This window comes from Macadamia integrifolia, chromosome 6 (assembly GCF_013358625.1).
Source record: "Macadamia integrifolia cultivar HAES 741 chromosome 6, SCU_Mint_v3, whole genome shotgun sequence".
Taxonomy (NCBI): Eukaryota; Viridiplantae; Streptophyta; class Magnoliopsida; order Proteales; family Proteaceae; genus Macadamia; species Macadamia integrifolia.
In genome coordinates this window covers 10572304-10598766 of record NC_056562.1, presented here as the reverse complement: position 1 = coordinate 10598766, position 26463 = coordinate 10572304, and the positions used below count along the sequence as shown (strand labels likewise).

Below are 26463 nucleotides of genomic sequence, written 5' to 3'. Positions count from 1 at the left end.
TCCATTGATAGTGAAGCAGGATCACACCTCACCAATGATGTAGGAAACCTTGCCAAACCTCGTAAACCTGTGTGCGTTGTTTGTTCTTATTTTTCCGTTATCTTCTGTATCATTTTTAGGGTTGTGTTTCTACAAATACTGCTAGAGGGTCTTCAGCTGGTTGGAGGGATTACCGGAGTGGTGGCTTGGAGGAACTCGAAGTGTGCTTTTTGGGCTGCCAATGCAACTTCAAGGGGAGTCATCCTTCCTATAGAAGATGAGATCGTTGCGGGCGATTCATATGAACCAAGCAATGAAAGATGCTAGCCCCATTGCCCCTTTGGAGTTGGTTCTGTTACCAATGTTAAGTATATCCCAACCTTTGATAACAAAAAATGATAGAAAAAAATTCTTCCGTATGATGTATTTAGTAGGACAATGAGCTTCCAAACCAAACCGTTTGAGCAAATGGGCAAGTGAGGAGAATGTGGTCAATCGACTCCGAGGTGGCTCTGCACCTATGGCATGAATGATCAATTGAAATTTGCTGCTGTTTGAGAGCTTCTCTCGAAGCCAATCCTTGCCCACAAATCCCCCACATGAAATTTTTTATTTTTAGAAAGGATTTGGCTTGCCCAGATGCGTTTCCAAAAAAGCCTTGTGAACATGGGTCCAATGTGGAAGACTAGATGATGATGTTCAGATGGTGACATGCTCAAAGGACTAATTGGATACACCCCACCCTACCCCACATCGATTTTCAAAATTGCCTGTGCTGCTGTGCATCAGACCAGTGGAAAGTGAGTTTATGAGGTCAAGGTTCCACATCCTATTGTCATCATCTATAAGATCCTATGCCATGAATAAATTGAAGCTTAAAACCTTTTAAGGGTTTGGACCCAATTATCCTCCCATATTCGAATAGGCTCTACGGTTTCAACCTTCCAAATCACCATCTGTGGAGCACCACCTCCATGAATATCCTCAAGATTTCCTTGATGCAAGGCAAACAATGAACCATCATCTAGGACGATGGGAAATTCATGAATTCGCCGATCACTTCCACCACTGGTACAGCTAACAGTAAAGTTCTCAGTCGTATTCATAGTCATGTTGGTTCTTGGTTATGTGATTATGGGTAGCATTGTAGCTCTGGGTTTTTATTTACTGATCACTATGGCTACTCTGCTTCTTCCAACCTATGTTAGAAAGGTTGGCTAGAGATGCAATAGCTTCAGACATTCTTCTCTATAGTTACCTGACTTGTAGGGAGTAAACTAATTGGTTTTTGTATCTAATGGAAAAAAGTTGAACAACAATCATATATGGATTGAATAGCCAGACAGATGTATTTCATGCTGTATGGGCCATACATTCACAGCAAGAACCTAGTATAGACATTAAATCACCCTGGTTCATGTAGGAAATTTAAGGTTCGTTCTAGTCTTATACAAGAATTTTCTGAGAAAAAGGAAAGAAAGACCAGTGTGTGCAAATGAAAATGAAAGCATCTGCTTTCATTGCAACTATGAAAATGGTAAATGAAAGAAAATGCAGCTTGGCATTTGGTATAAAAAACTGGTCGCATGTGCAAAATATAACTTTTTTTAAGGTTACATGCTCTCCCAAAATTCTTATGGGAATAATAAAGCTGTTTAGGAATTTGGTACAGGCAACAACATAACAACAAAGAGATTGCATAAATACAACGAGAATAACTATCCAAATGTTCCTTATCCAGAATTCCAGATTATCGTTACAAAAAAACACCCAGAAAGATCTTCCACGTCCAATTTGATGGCCTCTCATTTACAGTTCCTCACATGGGGAAATTATAGATAGAGAGAGAGAGAGAGAGAGAGAGAGAGAGAGAGAGGGGGGGGGGGGCAGAGGGTGCAGCTCAGGTAAAATGTTCATTTTAGGCATTCATGTACTTTCATGTGCTTATGGTGACAATTTTACACTTCCCACACCATGCTCCAATTGTTGAGCGTTCTGTTCTAATCATTGATCAAAGACCTTGTTGCCCAACTTTGATTCAGCTGCTGGGAAAACTTAAGCTCAATCAACAGAAAACAACAAACAGCAAACGGCAGACAGTCCTCAATATTTCGCGAATCCAGTGTGTCTATAAGCCTTCCCCAAAATTAATTCTATATCTCCTTTGAACAGACCAAATTTTTTTGCCACAGCAAAACCGGCATATAATCCATCAACAGCAGCACTTACAATCCCACCAGCGTAACCTGCACCTTCTCCGATTGGGTACAGTCCTTTCAATGACATGCTTTCGTAGGTGTCAACATTGCGCAATATCTTCGCAGGAGAGCTGGTCCTTGTCTGAAATCCAAAAGCACATATACTCAATGGGAATCCCCATCAGAAATTAAGAGATACATACAACAAACAGTGACCTACTGTTACGTTATAGCTGAAGTACATCCACCTGGACCATTTACCTGTCCAAGTTTTACACTCAGTACTGTCAACTGTATCATAACATCCATATCTCATCTCAAAATTCAATGATTATTTGACTTCCTGATGGGGTATAGAAATGGACTACAGAAGCTAGTGATGGGATAAAGATTGGAACATCCAATCAAATATAACTTAGCTTAATTTATGAACTATAAAACATAGAATTAACCAACAAATGAAATTATGTACCTCCACCCCATGCAGAAGTGCATCATCAGAGATAAAGCCTGGCAGCTGAATTTTCCCAACGTTGAACATACAAAAAGCCACATAAACATTTCATCAGGGAAAAATGAAATACTTGACATGCCACTAAAATCAAAACAATCCCAAAAGAGAACACAAGAGTATACCTCTTTGTCAAACATAGAGATTGAATGTCGTAAAGCCTCTGTTATAGGAGAAGGGAACAATTCATGGAGATTTGATGGCTTCACTCCTAACCGATAACTTGATGGTGGTAACGATGTTACTATGGAAAAAAAATTATAAAACTCATAAGTCCAATATTAGTGATTAATTAAGGCAAAGATTTACCACATTCTACCTGATAATTTGTTTTCAAGAAAATCATTCACAGCCTGCACAGGCACCACAAAATTTCCCCCTCCCATTTTGGCAGCTCTTCGTTCAAATTCTTTCTGATAAGAAGGTATCAGGTTAGAATAAAAAATCAAAAGTGACTCATGATTTCAGCGAAGAGACAAATAAGAGGGCTCAAGCACCCTATAACTTAGGTGGACTGTCCAATGGTATATTATAAATAATATACACCATACAACAGTTATACAGCATGCCAAATACTCCATGAAAAAGGACAGTGTATGAAGTGGTCAGTCATTCAACCAGCTCAATTCTGGGCCAGAAAGTCAAAACAAGATCAATCAGATGGCGAGCTCATCTCCCTGGTAAGTGCTACACAATGTGTTAAAAATTGGAAATGGATCAGATTAACTTGGCTGATTCAGCCTGATGCTGGTTGAGTTCCTGAAGCAACTCAACTAGGATCAGGTAGCAACAGAGAGACCAATAGCCACTAATTTCTAATTGACACCACTGATCTGGCTGATCCAATCCTTAGTTTTGAAACTATGATGCCACATGTCCTCTATGACCTTATAGACCATCAACACATTGTCTTCAAGAGAATGTTTCCCTCATTAGAGGGAGCCCATTGCATCCTTCTTGCATGTGCATTCTTTCCATGTATATCAACAGAGGAAGGTTTTATAGCGGTCCTCATGGTTTATTTGGTCATGGCAAGGGGAATGAAGAAAAACTTCACAGAATGCTGGACGAGAGGTCATAATAGAACAAAAGGTACCTGAAATTCAACCCCAGCAAGAGGCCCGTGGCATCCCAATGCCTCAAAATCCTTTGATGAGACAGAGACAACTAGAGCAGCATTTGCCCATCTTGATGCACGTCGAGAAAATGACATGCCATTGATACAGAGTTCTGAAGGATTCGTGCTAGTTAGAACAACCTGCAAGCAAGTCATTTAGTGAACCCATCTTAGTGTGGCACAAGGCATCGTCTTATGATTTCCTGATTCTTTAGTCATGAAGCCATCCTAGACATGGCCCACAGTCATATCATCCAGATTTGAGAGGAAATCATTCAACAATAGCTGATGTATAGAACTGGATGATGTTGCTGGAGGGGCCACTTCTACGATGTAGCTAATAAAATTGACTGACCCATCCCAAGGATTTACTTAAGGGAATTTTCTAATGACAGTTGCAGATGTTTATCTGATATTCCATAAACAAGGGATTACAAAAACTTTTAAGAGCGTAATGCTAATTTTGATTTGGGACCACTCAAAGGAATTCCTTATTGACTGTATGATTCATGACAACAAGACCATGCATCATTTGCTGTGTCAATATGCAATATCAAGATGGCAAACTGATGACTGGTATTTTTCTCTAGATGATTGTGCAAGAAAGTGTTTTAGAAAGGAAAATTATCAAATAGATAGTTACCTGTCCACCTGGGCACATGCAAAAGGAATAACAACTACGACTTGTCTCGTCTGAACTGGTGGCTCTGCGCACATCCTCTTCATCAACATAGTTGACTACCTTGTAATCTGCCACTGGTACCTTTCCTCTACCATTTTGAACTTCATTGGCAAATGCAGAGTACTACAAAACTCATGGAAAATGACTGTGTTCAGTTGTTCCTTAACCAGAATAACAATGAAAAGTAACAGATTTCAGATCTCTCTCTATCCCCACGGCATGGTTCAAAGTATCTCCGATACCGATACGATACCCTCCGATACGTATCTTAAATTTAGCCGACCGATACGATACACACCGATACGATACATTGAATTTTTAAAATCCTTTCGTATCAATATATATCCCACGATACATACCGATATGCATCAATACACCACCGATACACATCGATACAATACGATATGCACCGATACGACTCTATAGAAAATATAAAATCGAGGTGAAATGTAAGTTTCGGTATGTATCGATACGTATCGGTGAGTATCAGTATGTATCTATTGGTACGTATCGGTGAGTATCGATATGTATCGATCGGTACGTATCGGTATGTACTGATACAGTGCGCTATGGTCATATAATGGCTAAGATGGGTAATTTTTCAGAAAAACATGATTTTTTGAGGGGTTTTTGTTTCAAAGTTACTGTCAGCCATATTTCTCTCTAACTAAAGTGGAAATTAAGGTTGGGAACAACGATTATATATTTATGTGACAACTACAAACCTTGAATTCTTCGTGCGATACCCTCAATTTAGTGTTTATGCATAGTACATGTTATCAATAGCTTTTTTTTAACAAATTCTTTATGCAAAAGTGTTTAAAAAAATGTTTCCTATCCATTTATGTGTGTATCTTTAGCGTATCTTAGCATATCTCCGATACGATACGACACCCTTCGATACGTATCTTAATTTTGGCCGACCGATACCGATACTTTAATCCTTGAGTCCCCACCCACCCAACCCCGCCCCCTCCCCACCCCCAAAAAAGAAAAAAAAATTTCTTCCTGGTCAACTATGGTCAGATGCTTCATTATGACAAGTCCTTAAATGCTTGCTTCACACCTATTTTACTTTTGTCCACAAGTCTGTCTGGTAAATTAGGAATCTATGTGCATCAAAGTTGCAGTGGGTATAAACATTATGGATATACGTTTAAATCTTAGTATGTAAACACACATTCTGACATGTCAAGCATGTTTACTGGAAAACTAAAAAGACTTTTAGGTTCATCAGTGGATTAATATTGCAATAATTTAGTAAGTAATTTTCAAGTAAAAGATTTGTGGCTGAAGACTGCTTTCTCATTTAATAACAAAATTTGCACCTATTAATGAGGTAAATCGAAAATCAAAATTCTATGAAAGAAATGAAAAGGGACTAACCAGTATGCTGTTTATAAGTTCTTGAGGATGCTCAATTCTCAATCCAACCTGTTTAGCCACGTTAAAGCATAAGAAAAGTACAACAACACTTGATAAAGTGTGAAACAGAAAAGCCAATTTTAAAGTACATTCAACACTAGACTAGATCCAAATGATCAAAAAACTGGCAGTGTAATATGGCCTTTGATCAATCCCTTATGCTGAATTTTCCATTCCTAGTGCACTTCTTCAACAAAATGTGACTAGATCATATCCAGGATGGATACACTTTTTGTTCCCAAAAGACCCCTACCTACCATATACTTCAAGATAAGACTATGACAAAGCCACATGATTCAGTTCATTCTTTCAGAGACTGATTTGGCAATTTATCATAAACTTACTGCTTGTAGAGAAGCATTTCACTGGAGTAGAAAGGTATAGCCTCAAATAATCAGACTTTTAATGGTATCTTCTCAGTTTTTTCTACTTAAATTTAAGAAAACAGAGAATTGAAACATAGTTCATATTTTCAAATTCTATTAACAAAGAGGGAAAAATAGGAGATGGAACGAAAACCATCCTTTTTTAAAGTATCAGAAGATTGAATGAAAGCCTAAATACACAATACAAAACATGCTCACAGACAAATAATTTCATTAAATTTTTAGGAACTTACAGAAAAATCTTTTGGGACCAAGTCAACATCGTGAGAAAGAAGCATTTCATATATATCACGAGCAGAGTGCCCAACAGCTAGAACAACTGCATCACATCCCAAGTTCTGGCTACTGGTATGCAATTCATGTCCTGTATCTGAAACTCTGACTCCTACAACCTGTCCATTCTCTACCAGCAGATCGTCTACCCTTGTCCCAAACTTGATAGTGACCTAGATAAATCAGATCAAGAAATGGGATTACAATAACTAGAGTGATCAGACTACACAACTTGGACATTGATGGGAATGAAGCTGAAACAGATAGGCAAGCAGTCGTTAAAATGTTTGAACGTACTTTGCTAGATGACCATAATAGAAAATTGAATTTCAGATTCTTTTTCTTTTGTCGTAATATTAATTTTTTGCCATGTACATCTACTACATGTGTTTTGAAGTGGTATCATATTGTTTTATTTGTATGTAAGAAACAATGGTTTACGTTTTGCTAGGGTGGAGATTTCACTCCTAGCAAAACTGAAAATTTTCACCAATTTCAACCCTTGAACAAAACAATTGGCCAAATTTCACCAATTTTTCTTGAATTTCAAACTTTGGGTCAAGTAAATGCATAAAGCAGTCAGTTACCAAATGTAAGCTTAGAGAAATACCTAACTCATGTTTATGATTATCTGTCTTTATCATATTCAACAAAAGGCACTGGAAACTTTCAGGAAAAGCTTTAGTGTTCATGTTACTTGGGCTATGAACAAGCAAGGCAATTTCCTAGGGTATTAGTGTTCATGTTACTCCGGCTATGAACAAGCAAGGCAATTTCCTAGGTTCACTAGACTTCTTTATACCTGTAAACCTAAAAGTATGCATTTGTTTCTAATTAGAGATGCAAAAATATGCAGCTTACACCCACGTCCAGTAGATATTGTCGGAAGTTGCGCAGTAATGGGATTAATCTATCTGTTCCAAGATGAGGTTTTCCGTCAACCAGGATGTTTGGTGGTGCTCCAAATTGAACCAATGTTTTCATAACCTGACAGAAACAAGTGAACTCCACTTATTTAATGGTGAGAAACCAACAAATGTATAAAAGATATGATACGTAAAGCTAAAAAGAGGTTTGCACCAAAAAGGAGGGAAATATATGATAAAAGATAATAGAAGCTCATAAACCTGTACGATTAAATTGATTAGGATGATAATATGCATGCCATGCCAAGAAGCAGGAATATTATATGCAACTGATCTTCAAGGTCAGATTTAGTATCCAAAAGGTTTGAAAGGAACTATTTCAACCCCAAGTATCCCTCATCAGCATGGAAGAACAATACAAAAAGACCAGGATGGGATCCAGATACTTACAGCCAAAACACTGTCGCTGTTCCTTCCAATTCTAGTTACTAGTTTCCCATCACTCCAAGTGCCTGCACCACCCTGCCATGCATAAGTCCTGAATGAATGACTCCATAAGGGGAAAAAAGCATAAAGGACTAAGAGCAAATTCTGAACCCGAAAAAAATAGTAATAATTAAAACAAAAGAGAGCCTTGAAGATCGAAAAAAGACGCAGCAGATACATCTTAAGCTATGGCACGGTTTTGATATGCCCAAGCATTTCACCAAAGTACTGAATTTCAATATCTATCCCTGGTTTTGTTTGGATGCATACAAATGGACTAAGAAAAAATATACCCAAAAGACTGCTTAATTTATGGATGACAATGTGGATTTTTCATGGATCAGAATGCCTAGCCGTTCAGAACCGAATGAAATCATTAATGGCTTAGGCTCTAGTAATTTTATCTTTCAAATATAGAAAGAGTAAAATTAGTTAAGCTGTGATACAAAAAGGGAAAGTTCCATCCAAATTAGAACTCTTAACATAAAAGGAGGACTGTTGTATCTTAAACATAGAAACAAATAAAGTCTGATTATCTGCTTGATTTCCTCCTCTATCCAGTTGTCTGATATGAGGAGTAGAAACTCTATCCTTATCACACCCCCTCAAGTGAAGGTGGGAGTGATCGTGGACACCAGGCTTGAACCCGGAGATATGAAAATGAAGCATGAGCAAGAGTTTTGGTAAAAATATTGGCAAGCTAAAGCAGGGTGGGAAGAAATCGAGTAATAAGAATGCCAACAGCCACCTTCTCACAAAGAAAATGGTAATTATGTTCAACATGCACAGTTGAGCATGAAAAACAGGATAAGTAATCAAGAAAAGTGCACTCAAACTATCACAAAACCAAATAGGAGCATTACAAAATGGAACGACTAAGTCCCGAAGTAAATGGGTAATCAAAGTTAATTCAGTGGCACTGATAGCCAAGGAAAGTTATTCAGCCTCAGCACTAGAATGGGAGATAGTGGGTTATTTCTTAGCGCTCCATGAAATGAGGTTAGATCCAAGAAAAACACAACAACTAGAAGTAGAGTTCCAGTATCAGAACACTAGTCCAATCTGCATCACTAAAGGATATAAATTTAAGGTACTTAACCCCAAAATTCTTAGACCAAAATTTCTTTTTCATAATACAAAATGTGTTTTGACTGCATGTAGATTAGACAGATGACACTCATGCATAAACCAACAAACCAAGTTTGTAGCAAAGTATTAGTTGGGATGAGTCATAGTTAAATAAGGCTCCCATGTTATGTGTTTCGAATTCTTGTACCTGTTTCTAAGATTGTCCGGCTCCAACAATTTTTGGCGGTGACCCGAATGAGAAAATTTTTGAGGTTTGTGATGGAAGCGGGGGTTGGGCCAATAGATTGACCCAACTTGGAGGAATATTTGTATGTTTTATTATCTGGTTGTACAAGTAGGAAAGTAAGAGTGATTTGGGCCTTTTCATGTTAAGTTTCTAGGGAGAGTTCATGCTGCAACTTTTTGGGTGTTCTTGAGAGATCTCCTTTTGTATCTTTCCTTCCATCATATAGGGCCCGTTTGTTTAGAGAGGAGTTGGGGGTGGGAGACTGGGAGTTTCGTCAGTATGGGATCCACATGTTAGTGGGGTTAAAGACAGTGAAGTAAAAATGCGGTGAAATAAATGTAGCATCCCACCCCATCATGTTTGGTTGGGTGGGAGATAGGAGGAGAGAGATAAAAGAAGATGAGAGATGTTGTGAAGGAAACCAGGAATCTGCATCACTCTCCACCCCTCCACTCCTCCTACATAGATTTATAGATCCAACATCCGAGACAGAGCTTGATCTTGTTCACTTGAGAGTTGAGAGTTCACATATTAGTTTTCACACTGCAGAAGAAACCTTGCGCATTTTTCTTCTTCGCTCTACGCAATTGAATTTCTTCGAACATTTGCAATCTCATTTCATTTAGACAAACTGGATTGAATTGGATCTATGGCTTCCCTGTCACGATCTCACAAGGCAGATAGTAGATCAAGTGTTGGCATCTGAAATTTTTCTCACTGAGACACATAACTTCTTGATTCTAGGGGTTCTTGGATGTAAGTTTGATTCTCATTGTCTCTGTGTCTGGTTTTTTTAATGGAGGAAACCGGCTACACAGATATCAAAATTTGGCCTGATTCATGAATTATAGATCATAGAGAATGGATGCATCTTCCCCGCCGGGAAGCGTCTCGATGGTTGAGAGGACAAGCAGTAATAACAATTTGGCTCTCGGTCGAACCAGTTTGGCTTCGATCAAGTCGCTTACGGAGCACGAATAGTCTGCATCATCATCTTTTGGCAGTAGCCAAAGCTTAGATTCGATTCTGAACAATCCACACGTTGGCAAGTCTGGTGTTTATGGCTCTGATGCTTCTAGGGTGGGTTGGTGCCTTGGTGGTCTCCCTCGCCAGGCGGTGGTCCACCTGAATTGGCCCCCTTGACGTTGAACAAGGCGGTGTCCTTCACAGAGGTTCAGAACATTACTGCCCCACAAAGTCCCACCAATTTGGTAGGACTTTGGAAGGAGATGGGGTGAAGGCCACATCAGCAGACAGGGAAAGCTCTAAACCCAATGTTGTCTCGACACTTTCCTACCCCACTCAACCAAACGTTACACTTTTCGTTCAAAACATTACTGCCCCACAAAGTCCCACCAATTTGGTAGGACTTTGGAAGGAGGTGGGGTGAAGGCCACATTAGCAGACAGGGAAAGCTCTAAACCCAATGTTGTCTGGACACTTTCCTACCCCACTCAACCAAACATTACACTTTTCCATGGGGTTGGAAAAATCCATACCATAATCCCACCCCATCAAAACCCTTCTAAACAAACGGGCCCATAGTGAATCATCTTCAGCTTCTCCCATGAATGTAGCACATCATATTGGTGTGTGAACCACGTTAAATCTCTATGTCATCTTTGCTGTAATATGTTTGTTTCTTCGTGTTTCTTGGTGTTTGTCTCAACATGACACAATACTGCAATAATAATTTGCATCTACCAAAGAACCAGAAACATGAAAATGCAAGTGATGCTGCTATGGTAAAGGTGTAGCAACCGGCTTACAATCTGTCATAGAGGCCCGATCAAGAACATCTCGAGCATACTTGGACTGAGAGAGAAAGAGACCATCACCAGTGCAGACAGCATGCAAGCCCAAGAAGTAGTGAAGATTGCCTAAGTCATTAAGGCTCTCTTTGGTATGATTTCAATTTCAAAATGAAATTGATTTCTTAAAATAAGTTAAAAAATAGGTTTTTAGTCAAGAAAATGAAATTGTTTGGTCGCATCAATTGAAAAAAAATTATGAATAAAAAACTCATTCGGCAACTTTAATTTTTTAAAAATAAATTTCAACTCAAATGTGAATCACCCCATCCGATTCGGATTACTCAAAACATAACCCCAGCTCAATCAGGTCAACTGCCAGCCTCCATCATTATATGATAATTTCATATTCATCAGTAATAATTATTGGACCTCACCACTTATTTTATATTCATCAGTTACCAAAACTCAACAGTCAAAAGAGGAAATATAAAGCTCATTTTGAAACTTCAGTATCTACAAAACCATGGCACTGAGAAGATCGGGGGATTCTCTATTGGTACCCTGCGTTGCAGATCTCTAATAGAGAGAGAACTTGATTGCGGGAGGGGGGATGAGGGGAAGGTTGCAGAAAGCTGTGGGGTGGAAGAGGGGGCTGAGGCGGAGGCTAGGGAGAGGGGTTGGGCAGAAAAACCAAAAAAGAACAAGAACCCTAACTACACTAGGCCCCCAAGCCAATCCGAATCGACGATGAAAACGAGACCCCGGTTCAAAAATCTCACCTTCTCCATTGGTATCCTAAGAACTAAACAAAGTCCAGAAACGAAGAAAGCCTCTGAAAGTGAAACCCACCACCCTCTCTTCACTATTATCTCACTATCGGAAATAGAAATAGAACAAGAGATCCTGGTAATCCAATCCAAACCAGACAACCCAAGAACATGCATATGGGGTGAGAAAAGGAATAAGAAAATGCTTGCTTAAACTTCTGGATAGATAAAGAGTTACCATAAAGGATTAAATAATCGAAATGGGTCGTTGTGATGCTTGCTTGAACATCAATGCAGAGAGGGGGTTGCAGAAAACAGTGGAGCAGGAGAGGGAGTGAAGCAAAGGGAGAGGGGTGGGGCAGGGGATCAGGAGAGAGAGAGAGAGAGAGAGAGAGAGAGAGAGACCTATTGCTTGGTTCCCTCTATGTCTTTGTTCTCTACTAAGCTTCATTCGAATGGGGAGTGTTTTCCCTTCTTTACAACAACAAACTAATACTCAACATTTTCCCAACTAAATGGGGTCAGCTACATGGATCTGTGTGAGGGAAATATATATATATATATATATATGTGTGTGTGTGTATGTGTGTGTGTGTGTATACAAGTAATAGTAAAGGACCACAACAACATCTCAGTAGAATCCCACCTAAATGGGGTCGGCTATATGATCCCTACCCTCCAAACAACTCTATTCTAGGTCATGCTCCGTCAAGACTTAAACTATGCATGTCTTTCCTCACTACTTCTCCTATGGTCATTTTAGTGCTGCCCCTAGCTCCTTTAGATCCTTCCATCAAAATCCGATCATCCTCCTTGTGCATCACAAGGCCTCCATTGAACATGGCCATGCCACCTCAAACAACTTTCTCGGAGCTTGTCTTGAATTCAGGCAACTCCCAAATCAGCTTTAATGTGGTCAGTCCTTTATCCTTCCTAGTTTTTCTGCACATCCATCTAAACATCTTCATCTCTGCTACACTTGGCTTATCTATATTACGCTTCTTAATTGTCCAACATTATGTCGATCACATAACACTCCAAACCCATCTCTCCACTTCATCCATCCCACTTTAATTATTTGAGAATCATCATCCTCTATATCACCTTCTTTATTTATGTTGACCCTAAATATCTGAAATAATCACTTTGTGGTGTCTCTCTCTCTCCTCAAGTTTCACCATTTCGTTATCTGTTTTATTGTAACTAAAGTTACACACCATATACTACATCGTCATTCTACTTATCTTCATAGTTGTCATGGCGTCGCCTAGGCATCGACAAGGCGGCGATTTGGCATCCTGGCGGAAAAAAATCATGGTAGTGCTACGATTTACGTGACTCACAAATGACGGTCGCCATTGGCTGATAGGCGTCGCCATGGCACCGCCATGGACACCAGGTCATGCCTGATTCACTAGGCTGTCGATTTTTTATAAAATGCAGGGTGATTTTGATAGGGCTATGTTGACTTTTGATGATTTAATGTTGCTTAATGTTGGTTATATATGTTATAGGGTATATATTGTAAGCTTGTAGCATGCTAAATAACTTTAGAAAATAAGGGAAATAAAAAAATAGCATACTAAATAAATTTAGAAAATAGAAAAAATAAAAAATGATACATGGGCGATTTGACCGCCATGCTAACGCCATAACGAGCGATTCATCACCAAATCGATTAGCCACCCCTCCACCGCCTTGGATTGATTTGATGCCATGACAACTATACTTATCTTATAACCTCTTGATTCCAAGGTTGATCTCTATAACTCTAACTTAGCGCTAATCCATGTTAATATCTCATCCACTAAAAGAATATCATAAGAAAAAAGCACACACCACAGAACCTCGTCTTGAATGTTCTTGGTTAAATCATACATGTAAAGTGTAAGTAAATAAGGGCTTGAAGATGATCCTTGATGTAACCCAATTATAACTGAGAATTCACTACCGTAACCTCCCACGATTTACAGTAGTCACCACACCCTTATGCATATCTTTAATTATATCCACATATTTATTCGGCACACTTCTCTTCTCTAGTGCATGCCAGATTAACTCTCTAGGGACTCTATCATAGGTTTTTTCTAGGTCAATAAAGACCATATAGAGATCTTTCTTGCAAACTCTAAATCTTTCCATAAGCCTCTTAAGTAAGTAAATAGCTTTTTCCATAAAACTACCTGGCATAAAACCCAATTGGTTCTCTGAGATAGTAGTTTCTCTTCTCAGGTGGGCTTCAATAGGGCTTCAATAACCATTTCCCATAATTTCACAGTATGGCTTATTAGTTTTATGCCTCTACAGTTATTGCAACTCTAGATATCACATTTATTTTTTTAGATCGAAACTATAGTACTTCTCCTCCATTCATCTAGCAATTTGTTTCTGCTCATAATCTTGTTGATACAGCCTCGTTAACCAAGATACCCTACATATTCCTAAAATCGTCCATACTTTTATTGGGATTTGGGACCTCATCAAGGCCTAGTATCTTGCCTACTTTCATTTTTCTCAAGGCTTCCTTAACTTCTGTATGGTGTCATGATGAGTAATGCAATCTTCCGAGCAATTCCTACTTGAACTCTCTCCATTTAATAGTCCTTTAAAGCACTCTTTCAATCTCTTCATAATGTCCTCATCCTTTACTAACACTCTACCATCATCACTTTTAATACATCTAACATGATCGAAATCTCTACTCTTCCTTTCCCTCATGTTAACTATCATACAGATAGCTTTTTTCCCTTCCTTGGTGTTTAGATTATTATAACAGCATCATATTTCTTCGTCCCTACTTTCCCCACAATCTTCCTAGATTTGTTTCTGGCAGCATTATACCTCTTTTTATCTTCTAGCTCTTTAGTCCTTTGCTAAGTCTTAAAACTAGCTTTCTTAGTCTTAACGGATGCCTAGAGCTCGCCATCCAACCACCAAGTCTTCCTAGGAGCCAGACGAATACCCTACAATTCCCGTAGAAATTTTTTAGCAACCTTCTTAATACAGGCTGTCATCTTGGTCCACACCTTGTGTGTGTCTCCCTCAAAGCCTTAATTTCCTTGTTGGACCATTTTATCAATAAGGAATCTCCTTTTAATATCCACCACCTTACCATAGAGCACGTAAACTCCCCTATCTTACTCTTTTACATATTGCGGGCATATCCAAGACACCAGTCTATGTTGAGTGGTTAGGCTCTCCCCAGGTATAATCTTACAGCCATTACACAACAATCTATCTGAACTTCTAATTAGGAAGAAATATATTTGGCTAGAAGGATGCCCACTTTTGTAGGTAATTAAATGCTCCTCTCTCTTTTCAAAGAAAGTGTTCATGATTGATAAATCATAAACTAGCGCAAAGTCTAAAATTTATATCATGATGGATAGATAATGAGATATAGTGTTTTCTCTTCTTTAGGTTTTTAATTGAAATTACCATGGTACCCATGTTTTCAGCCGTTGTTACCAAGGTTTTAAAACTCGAGATCCGTTAAGGCCTATACAGATCCGGATCACCCTGGATTAGGCTGTATCAAATAGATTTGCCCTTGCTTTTCAATAAAAATAATTTTTTATTACCAATTTTCCCTTAGTGCCTTAGTAGTGGATCGGCATCAGATCAGTCAGGATTGGGGATCGGTCAAGGCTGATACCGATCCGATCCGGCCAATACTGATTACTGACCAATCGGATCCGAGTTTTAGAACCATGGTTGTCACAACATGCTCATTAAATTGGAATGCAAATAGACTTGAAACAAATTTCAGTTTTAATATTTTAATAGTTACTCATCTATTTCACTATTTCTATTGAAATTGATTGATATCAATTTCACAGAAGTCAGTTGCAAAAATCATACTAAATACCTTAATTTAAATTTATCAGCCAATGAAATATTTCTTAAAATCATACCAAAGATGGCCTAAGAGCAAACTCAGACAAAGGATGCAAATGAAGGTAGGTATCATCATAGAATCAAACCAGTCACCAATATATCATCCACATATACCAAAATCAATAAAATACCATGAGGTGAATGAAGAACAACTATGGATCAATTTCCGCGACTACAATAACAACTCAAGCCAAAAAGAAATATAGAGAGACGATCAAACCAAGGATGAGGTGCTTGTTTCAGACCATATAAGGCTCATTTCAAAAGATAGACACGATCAGGAAACTTTGATCAATGAACCCTCAATGCTGTTCAATATATATTGTTCTGAACTTCATTAAGAAAAACATATTTTAAATCTTGAGGAATTTGTGAGCTTCTCGGCCTTCTCCAATCTTCTCATGCAATTAAAATTTTGGTCAAGGCTATATGCAAGAACAATATGGATGCAGAAATTAAGATTTTGGATGAAATTACAGCGACTGGGATGGTTCCAACCTTGTGCCCTAATAGTTGGTAGTTATCATTTCCACAGTGATATAATTGGAGCTAAGAAGAGTTTTTTATGATTGCAATAATGTATATGATCTTGATTGACAGATTTTGTAAGCAAGGGAGGTTGATCGATGTCATTAAAGTCATGGATTAAATGGAAGAGATTTTATTTTTTCCTTTTTTCCTTTTTTTTTTAATGGCTAGACCACAAGAGTGCAATCATTAAACAGAAGATTAGTTATTCTTCTTCTTCAGTAGCTGCAACGCAGCTGACCTGAACAACAGTGAGATTGAAACTGCTGCCACCGGTGTCATTGCTCCTGCCGCCGTCATCATTGCCCACCACAGTCACTGTCATGGTTCAAGATTTCAGCAAGATCTCGCTATTTACTCGATAATCAGGAATGACGAGATGAGACAAGATGAGTGGCAGTACAAGAATTAAAATAATCTCGATCAAGATCTCGCCAATATCTCTCGACTCGACTTGGTTTCGAGTGAACCAGACCAAGCCATGCTTATAAAATACCAAATCTTGACCCATATCTCAACTCAACTCGATTTTGTCTTGCTTCTCTCGCCATACTTTGAAGAGATACCCTTATACTAGGGGTTTTGGAGGTTTTGCTTGCCAAATATCAATTCTACACCAGATAGGAGATTATCACTTCCTCATCAACATTTGGAGATCATTTCTTCTCAAGGAGAATTTTAGGTAAAAAACCCTTCTCAAGCCCACTTTTTAATGGAATCATTATCAATAGTTGTTTGTTTACAATAATCTTTTGATATGTGATGCATATAACAATGATCTATGGATTCAAGGAGGAAAATCTATTTTTCTGTTTTTTAATTATTTTTTTCTTTTCCTGTAAAAAGAAGAGATATTTTCTTGCAAAAAAATTGAAAAAAAAATGATTTATATTCATTGTTTGTTAGTCATTTTTATATATGTTGGTCACCATTGGCCAATCTACGGCCTCAAGGTGTCGTTTTATTTTTTAAGTTAATAAAATAATTCATTTAATTTCTGAAATAAAAAATATATTAAATCATTACAGAAAATTCAAAAAATAGGAAAAAATCTGTTTTGTTTTGAAAATTAATTTAAAGTGATGAACATATTGTTAGTGTATTTTAAAATGAAAATGATGTTTCTTGTTTCACTATATTATAATTTTTTATTAACTATAATATTATTATTTTATAAAAAAAAATTATTGTAAATTAATTTTAATTAAGACAAAATTATACGAGGTAGGGAAATAATATGTAAATAGCTCATAATGCATGCATTCTTTCACAGAATATTGTTTAAAGTCAGGGCACAATGTCTGATGCTAGAGATGGAAGTAAAGACATTGCATGGTTATCTAGAGAGGCAGTGTCAAATGACAAGAAAAAGTCAAAATGTAGGTATGGAATAATGGTAGGAAAATTCTTCATTCTAGAGGTTCCACTAGATTGAAGCAACATTTGGTTGGTAGGTACAAGGATGTTGCCAAATGCCCCCAAGTTCCTTATGAAGTGTACAGAGCCATGTCTAAAAACCCACAAGGTGGAAGGTTAAAGAGGGCAGAAAAGAAAAGGTTAGGAGAAGAATTTGATGAGGCAGTCTTAAAGAAACACCAAGCAGTGGTGGATGTTGGCTCTGGTGACTCTGATAGTGATTATAGGCCTAAAGAAGGCATGACAAAGGTAGGCTGGAGATGGTTGCAGTAGGTTAAGGCATAGAGTAGGGTCTCACACCAAATGGAAAGGGTTAGGAAGATAGAGATGGTGAGCGGAGCAGGTGGCTCTAGCTTTAGATCAGTTGTATCAGATGCACATCCCACAGGGAAGAAGAGGAAGAAGCAGAGGCAAGTAGATTTTCCTTTTACGAGAACTCATAGTGTGAGGGGAGCTACACCCAACCCAACCCCGAAGACAACATGATGATCTTACAGAGGTTCTTCAGAAGGATCGTCTAATATTATAAATAACAGGGTACCAGACAAAGAACCATAAAGCAAATATGGGGTACATGGAAATCTCAACTTGGCAAGGCAATGTCTAAATTCTTTTTCTATAATATCATCCCAACTAATGCTTCTCAGGGGCATATTACGAGCATGGTTCGAGAACTCGATTGACACCTGCGAAATTTTATAGGTTTCAACCATGTTTCGATCAAATTCGATGAAATTTCCCATGTTTCGACGACCAAACCAGCTGGTTCGGGTCGAATCAGGTCCTATATAAGTTAGTTTGAAAAGAAACTCAAGCCTTCTTTAGCAGAATTCGACCCTCACTTCTTAGTTTTTTCTCCTAGGAGTGGGAAACCTGGGGAAACAATGGACCAAAAAGGTAAGTCCCAACTTCCCCCTTTTTTTTTCTTTTATAGAATATAGTTGTCAATAGAGTAGAATTACGTAAACTTTTTATATGTTACTTAGGAGGATCCGATCTATGCATTCACGGTGGCCGAATTTTTTTTTTACGTGTTAATGTTTTTTTTTCTATTTTTGAAAATGCATTTATGTACAACGTATTTCAGTCAACAACTTAGCGTAATGATTACCGAACCTTTGGTTCACCACACAAGTATGAAGTATCACTTTATGTGTGTGTGTGTCTGTGTTTTTTTTAATGAAAATAATAATGTGAATGTGTTAGAAATGTCTAAAATGAGATGTACACAAAAAATAAGAAAAAAAAAAAACACTATTTGGGGGTCGAAACCTAAGTTTCCAGCAAACCGGAAAAAAATCATTGGTTTCCTCGAAATTTCCCAGGTTTCGACTAAAATTTCAGTCTTCCCAAGGGTCGAAATCCGATCCCTTGAACCTTGATTATGAGTCCATGATTGACATTGCAAGGAGGGTTGGCTTAGGAGTGAAGGGGCCCACTAATTATGAAATGATGAATGTTTACTTGCCTCAACAAAAGGAGTTGGATGAATATATTGGTAGCTTGAAACCATCATGGGAACATTATGGAGTTACTGTGGTGTGTGATATGGACTAAACCAACTAGGTGTATTGTGATGGAAAGACTGTCTTCTTAAAGTCAATTGATGCATCCAAAGAGGATGCAATGTATTTATAAAAGTTACTGGAAGAAGTTATGATGGAGGTAGGGCCAAAGAATGCTGTCCAAATTGTAACAAAAGCAAGCAACTTCAAGAAAGGGGGGGAGAGATTGATGAATAGGGAAAGTAAAAAAGATCCACCTTTTCTGGACACCATGTGCAGTCCACTGCATTAACTTAATGCTTGAAGACATAGGGAAGAGATCTCTTGTATCAGGTGTGGTCGAGAGGGAAAAACAATTAAACACATTTGTCTATAACCATGGATATGCTTTATAGTTATTGAGGGATAAATGCGGTGGAGATTTGGTGAGGCCAGGCGTTACTCAATTTGCCACTAACTACATTGCATTGAAGAGCTTTCGGGACAAGATGGTTAGCTTGAGGTTCATGTTTGTCAGTGAGGAGTGGTTTGGTTGGAGGGAATCGAGTTTGCCAGGTGGTAGGGCAGCATAGGCCAGCATCTCTAGTAAAAAATTCTGGCAAGATGTGAAGTTCCTTCTTATATTTGAACCAATGGTAATTGTCCTAAGGTTGGTAGACTGAGAGGGGAAGCCTACCTTGTCGTACGTGTATGCTGCAATGGAGAAGATGAAGGAGAAGGTGAGAGCATCCATCACTAGAGGTGAAAAGTCTTCATAAAAATTATTGAGGAACGATAGGAGAAGCATTTGATGCATCCACTGCATAAGCTGGTGAGTTTTTTAACTTTAGTCCAAGTTACAGTTACTTTACATTCAACTAACATATCCATAACTCATAATCAATGACAAGTTTTTATGGAATTTTTAGCATACTATCTTAATCCCAAGTTTCACTACAAGTGTAACCTGTGAATGGGTGATACACTACTAAAAGCAATGGAACTTGTGGTGGCAAAATTGGTCCCTAAAGCTGATCTACAGTCAAAATGCAACACTGAGGTGAGAGTCATTTATTTAAAATTGTCCTGAGGAATACTCTATTGTTTACAAATTTGCATAATATTTAAGATGCGTATAGATTAGGGAATTCAGGGATGTTATGGGGAGTTTTGATCGTGCAATGGCAATGGCTGGAAGACAATTAACCATGGTGAATGGTGGGTCCTCTATAGAAAAGAAGCACCTAACTTAAAAATGATAGCATCAAGGTGCTCTCCCAAACTTGTTCTGCTTTTAGATGTGAGTGCAATTGGAGTATTTCTCACCGGTCCACACCAAGAGGTGGAACCGACTAGGTCACGAAAAGCTGGAGCAATTGGTGTTTGTGCATTACAATATGAGATTGAAGATGCAACACATTCATTAAGGAATGGAGGGTAACAATGAACCAATTGAACTTGCAAACATTGTCCAAAAGGACTCAGATAGGGAGAAGGATCTCCTATACCAACAGGTGAGTGATTGAGCTGAGCCAATTATGGATCAAGCTCAGGGTAGGCCCGACCCCATGGTAACTAGTCAGATGGGTACTAATGTGGACAACTATATGTCTAAAGAGGGAGGATCGTGTGCTTACACAGATAACTAGACCTTTCAAGTCCCTAGTTACCGGGGTTAAGGAGGAGGATCCCGTTTGGTCATGTTCCAGTGATGATGATGATGGTGGTGCTGAACCTGCTGCTGGTGCTGGTGCTGGTGCTGGTGCTGGTGATGGTGATGGTGATGGTGATGGTGATGGTGATGGTGATGGTGATGGTGATGGTGATGATAGAGTGATGAGGGGATGTACAAGAGGTACAATTACACAGAATTGGAGCCAGAACTAGTGCGGTTCACAGTGAGAGACTGAGTACACTCATGCAACATAAGATTTGGACCACGGTGTACGTGCCCCCACACGTGTAGCCTACACGAGAGGTTCACGTCGTCGATTCACACATGGTGGTGAGAAGCATAATACCATGAACTTCATGGACATCTCGATTAGGAGCTTGATTGATACACTCGGAGGTATGAGTATGGAGAGTGGTATTTATGGGAAGTAGTTGCATGCACTATTAGCCATATATGGCACAGGGAGCACTGGGTTCAATCTATAGTCGTTATAGTCAGTTTGGTTAGTTTGGACATGTGCAGCCACAGGCCACCTCTTTCCCCTCTGCTTCTGAGTATGAGTGTCACTCACACTCCCACACTGAGTCAGGTTTTTTGGATAGCATTTTCAAGATTCTAGCCCCCCAGCGATACATGCCAGTGTAGGTTCCGGTGCGACAGGCACCATCTAGTAGCGGTGGATCTCAAACCAATTCATTATGTTTTGGAAATATCTACCCAAGGTCAGGGTACCTCCAGTATGTTGATGGTGATGTTAATAGGGGTGTTGTGGTAGACTTTGACTATTACTTTTGGCATATTATGACATGGCCAGCATTTGTTATTCAATCATAACAAAACAAGCTTCGACATCACCAACAACAATATGTTGGTTATGATTATATGGCCCGACACTCATTTCAGTACTAAGAGTCTAGGTCTCTATGATGAGTCTAATATATCTACGTGTGTAATATACTTATGTAGTTACGTGACTTGTCATTTCAATATATGTGAATGTGACTCATCACTCATCAGTCATTTGTCATCCATGTTAAACAATTGAGTAATAATCTATAATGTCTTTTAATTCCTTATGATTATTTACACTTTTTAATTGATTATATGTATTCTCACTTCTAAAAGTATTAGATGTAGTGTGGAATGTGGATTGTGGAATAGAGCCTAGAGTTCAAAGACTACTTACATAGGGTACAAAGTCAAAGTACCATTTTGGGTTTGATTTTAAACAACTAAGGTTTTCATTGTGATTAGAAAACCTAAAATAGGGTGAATGGAAAGTTTCAGGGGCTACAAAGCCCACATGGCCACCAAGACCAACCACCGAGTTGACCAAGGAAAAAAAATACCAGATCTCATTGAGATCTCTCTATTTTGGCCCAAAGAAACCTGGGGCAAGATCAAGATTTTAAACCTTGGTCATTGTTGCCTGCTGTCGCAAGTTGTTCTTTTTCCTTTGCTATCACTACTACCGGGTGGTGGCTCTACTATTGGCCGTGGCGGTGCAAACGAGGAGTCGAGACTCAAGATGTATTCATGTGTCTCGGGTTGTACTGACACGTTTCGGGTCAACATGGGTCGATATGACCAAAAACATATGTAATTTTTATTTTATGTTCTGTATTGTGAAAGTATTGTATTGGTACCCTTCGAACCCAATATGCATCATTAGTAAACTGACTATATATATATATATATATATATACATCTTTGGAATCCACTCAAGCTGAATTTCAGTTTAGTTAATCTCTTAGACGGGACCTACCAACAGTCAGTCCCAATCAAGGTTTTAAGTATCGTTCCATATCCTACGATAGTAACCGATACATATCATATCTTAACGTACTGATACGGTACTTAACACAAATTTGGTATTAGTACATGTAAGAAACTTCATCCTCTTTACATATAATCAATTGAATTTCATACTTTGTTCACTTTTTTTGTACATGATGTATTTTACATTTTACTTATTTAATAGTGTTTTATGATTCAAAATTGTATTTTGCATATCCAAATTTTCATACAAATCTTTAGCACATCTTACGTCTCTTCATTACAATATGATATGTCTCTTAAAATCACCCTTCCAATACAATACCCGATACTGATGTTTTAAACCTTGGTCCCAATCTTCCCATCATGAACGATATAGAAGTTATAGGGGATGTTTCCATCTAAATTGAAAAATTAGTGAATTTTACAAATGGGGAAAAGTTTTTCTAGTCTAGCATGTCCAGAGTATATCTCTAGACCAGCCCAAATATATGCCACTCGGCAGATTGAATAGAGCTGAAAATTTTGAATATGTACACCTAAAGGTCCACTGCTAACATGTCAAGTTTCAACCAAATGGAGTTGAGCAAGCGGCAAAATAAATCTCTGAAAATCCAGTACATGGGGGTAATTCGGGAATTTTATATCTCTCCATTTCCCTATAAATTGTTGCGATGGGGATCATTAGGGTCACTGGGAATCATTTGTAAACACACAGAAGCATGAGGAAGAGAGTGTGTAACCCTTTCTTTATGTTAGTGAAAATTGCTCTCATCTCTCCCATGAACATTGGAACCTTGCCAAACCATATAAATCCTTGCACTGCGGTTGTGTGTGATTGTTTCTTCTTTCTATGTATTGTGTTTTCTGGATCGTTAATAGGTTTCAGTTTCTAAAGTTTCTCCATATAGCCTTCAATATCCCCACTGCTTTCCCTTTTCTCAAGTAATTAGTCTATTCCACCAACATCCTTTACAACTATCCCACACTTGTTTGAAAGCCCCATTTCTGGTGATACTCAGGCCATCAACAAAGCCCTCAAATCAAATCAATTTGTTACTACATCTATCAATCCAATTAACTTCTGCCAAAGCCTAATCTTTATGTTTATTTATCTAAACAAAATATGAACCCTAACTTGACAAAGTAATCTCCCAGTACCAAGATCCTTAAAACCATAGAAATGCCACGTTGATGAATAGTTTCCTTTATCAATCCACTAGCATAGACAGACAGAATGCACTGGCTATTGGCAAAGTTAAAAGAGGAAATTCCTTGTGCATATTACATAAATGTCTGGAAGAAACCAAAAAAAAAAAAAATTCTATGTATAGTTTAGGTCCCACTTTTTTGGTCGCACCAATTTCTTTCCCCATCTCTAGGTCCCCAAAGCAAGGCCAGACTTGTTTGTATGTCTTTTTCAACAGTGGTTCAATAATAAGCCAGTTAACTAAAACAAACATTTGATTTGAGAGTGAAAAAAATAATCTGAATTGACTATAGAATAACAAGGGAGATCAACATATATGGAATAGAGAACATAGAAGGGAAAAAATGCAATAGTACCTAGAGGTTAAGATACTGAAACGAACTTTACTAAGTGAATCAGAATATGACCTCCCCAAAGCAAAAGTTGCTTTCCAAATGTAAAATCCGACGAACAACCAATGCACCAATGTCACGCCCTCTCTGTTCCACAGCTTGACCTCTCTCTATCAGTGTGACCTCAGCACCAAGCTCCACAAGTACTAGAGATGCAAACAATCCTGATGGCCCACTACCCACAACTACAATTTTTGGTTTTTTCGCAGTTCCAAATCTAGATGAACCCTCAGTGAAAATGCTGTGATCACCTTCTAATTCCTTTCCTTCATCATTCCTCTGGAAATCATGTATTATACTGATCAAATCACCAGTAACTCTCTCATGAGGCATATGCTCTACAAGCCCAACTTCAGGCTCCAACTGAGAAACAAAGTCCCACATGCGAGGCTCCAAATCCAAAAGTTTCTTGACATCCATGTCCACAGCATATACAAATTTGGGCTCCTTCAATATCTGCCAAGGATAAGAAAAACAATTCAAGCAGATACACATTATGGATAAACTATGCAACTTAAACATGTACAAAAAATATATCTAATATTCAGCCCCACACAATGTACAACATTCTTTTGGTGAAAGCATGGGAATTTCCGAGTTACAGGTTAGTTGATCAAGGGAAATTTAACTTTTGAATATGAAATGCATCCATGTGAGCTCAAAATCTGTCTTAACAACGATTTAAGTTCAGTCATACACCACATACTAAATATAAGACATTAACTTTGACCATTATACAATCAAGAAATGAAAATAAATAAATAAATGCCTTGAAATACTCTTATCTTGCCCTACAACACTGCCAACACCTATTTCTGGGATTTCTCAAGATTTTAATCTTTCGGGCCTCGAAAAATTGTTACAAGCTTATTTCTGGTACTAAATTAATCACATTTAGGTCACCTTTGGAAGAATGGCAGAGATCTGTTAAATAGCTCTTAATTATATCTCTCAAGGATTAATCCTTTTTTCCCTTTTTATATCTCACAAAGGGATTTCTTTGGTTACCAAGAATGTTTGGCTTCAACTAACAGCCATTGTCAAGGTTTATAAATTTTTACTTTCTACCATTTTGTTGACAGTCCCTGATTGCTTCATGATCAACCAGTCCTGACCAACTGTCATGATCCTTCTAACAACAAAAAACAGTGTCACAGAATAAAATAACAACATTTAGTGAAAGCTGAAATAAAAAATGTTAAAATAGTTGTCTGGAGAAGCAATGTTAAGACTTGCAGAACTAGAACAATATTGTGTGATATGTCTTACATTGGTGCAAACAAATTTTTTTTATACCAAAAATTTATCCTGATAAGGTCACACTCAAACTTCTCTACAAACGACAGTCAAAATCAAGTGATGGAAACATGAGGATTACATGAATTTCCTGATGAACGAACCTTCCTCGCATCAAAAGATTTGCGAATGACAGTGAAAGCTTCAGGTGGCAACATGGAAGCAACCTAGCACAACAAACATCATAGGTCAAATGAATGTCATACAAATGATAATTTAGTAACCTCCAAAATGTCAACATATCACAACCAATTTTTTGAAAAAACAATGTGAAGTGCTAACTGAATCCACATATGTTATCAGAAAAATATACCAGAAAGAGTTTTTAAAAGGGGACAGGCAAAACTACTCGGTTTGAACCGCTAACAATTAAGCAACTTTAACTAAACCGGAGAGCAAGCAAAGCAACTTCACAGGTCGCTCGATCTTGATTGGTCCGAAATTACGAAACTAAAGAGAAATTAAGTTCAGAGGAGAAAAATACCGGAAATTCAAGAACTTTAGCAATCTCCTCGAGCAGAGCATCGGATATCCCGAGATAATCTTTTCCCGGGTCCTTGTGAACCGGAACACCAAGCTTAGATAACCTCCAGAAACCCTCATCTTTGCTCTTGACATCAGTTAAGGTTTTGTTCTTCAGCTTAAGCTTCTTCTTCTCCGAGGGATACCTCAGCTTTCCCTTCCTCTCTGACCTCTTGGCACAATGAATTCTCCAGATTTTGAACGGAGAAATTGAGGGTTTGACCTCAGGATATCTGAAGCGAAAGGTAGAATTTGAAGGATAAAGATACATTGGCAAGGCCTTGGCTGCCATGGCCATTGGAAGAGTTGAGTTGCAGAGCTTAGGATAAGCTTCTGAGTACCGAGTCGAGAGGAACCCTTGTAAACATTTTACTCTAAATCCGAAATTCCGAATACAATCCGGACGGAAAATATCGGGAATTTTATGAGACATAATATAGAGATATATATATATATATATATATATAGATAGAGAGAGAGAGTAATTTACAAGCCCCTTCCTGGATTT

At 38.2% G+C, this 26463-nt stretch overlaps 1 protein-coding gene across 2 annotated transcripts; it reads right to left on the bottom strand.

The window, feature by feature from the left end:
* Window positions 1–1566: 1566 nt before the first annotated feature.
* Window positions 1567–26363, bottom strand: LOC122082339 (uncharacterized protein Cbei_0202). Of its 2 annotated transcripts, none has more exons than XM_042649835.1 (13): window positions 25918–26363; window positions 25538–25600; window positions 24153–24593; window positions 7888–7959; window positions 7433–7558; window positions 6532–6744; window positions 5874–5921; window positions 4449–4610; window positions 3785–3946; window positions 3008–3101; window positions 2814–2932; window positions 2650–2694; window positions 1567–2319 (listed from the first exon to the last, which is right to left on the bottom strand). In XM_042649835.1, exons 1-13 carry the CDS (start codon window positions 26251–26253, stop codon window positions 2083–2085), a joined length of 2118 nt encoding a protein of 705 aa, XP_042505769.1. In that variant the 5' UTR covers window positions 26254–26363; the 3' UTR covers window positions 1567–2082. The 2 variants fall into 2 exon arrangements, with proteins under 2 accessions (XP_042505769.1, XP_042505770.1); XM_042649836.1 differs by having other exon boundaries at window positions 7439–7558.
* Window positions 26364–26463: the final 100 nt, after the last annotated feature.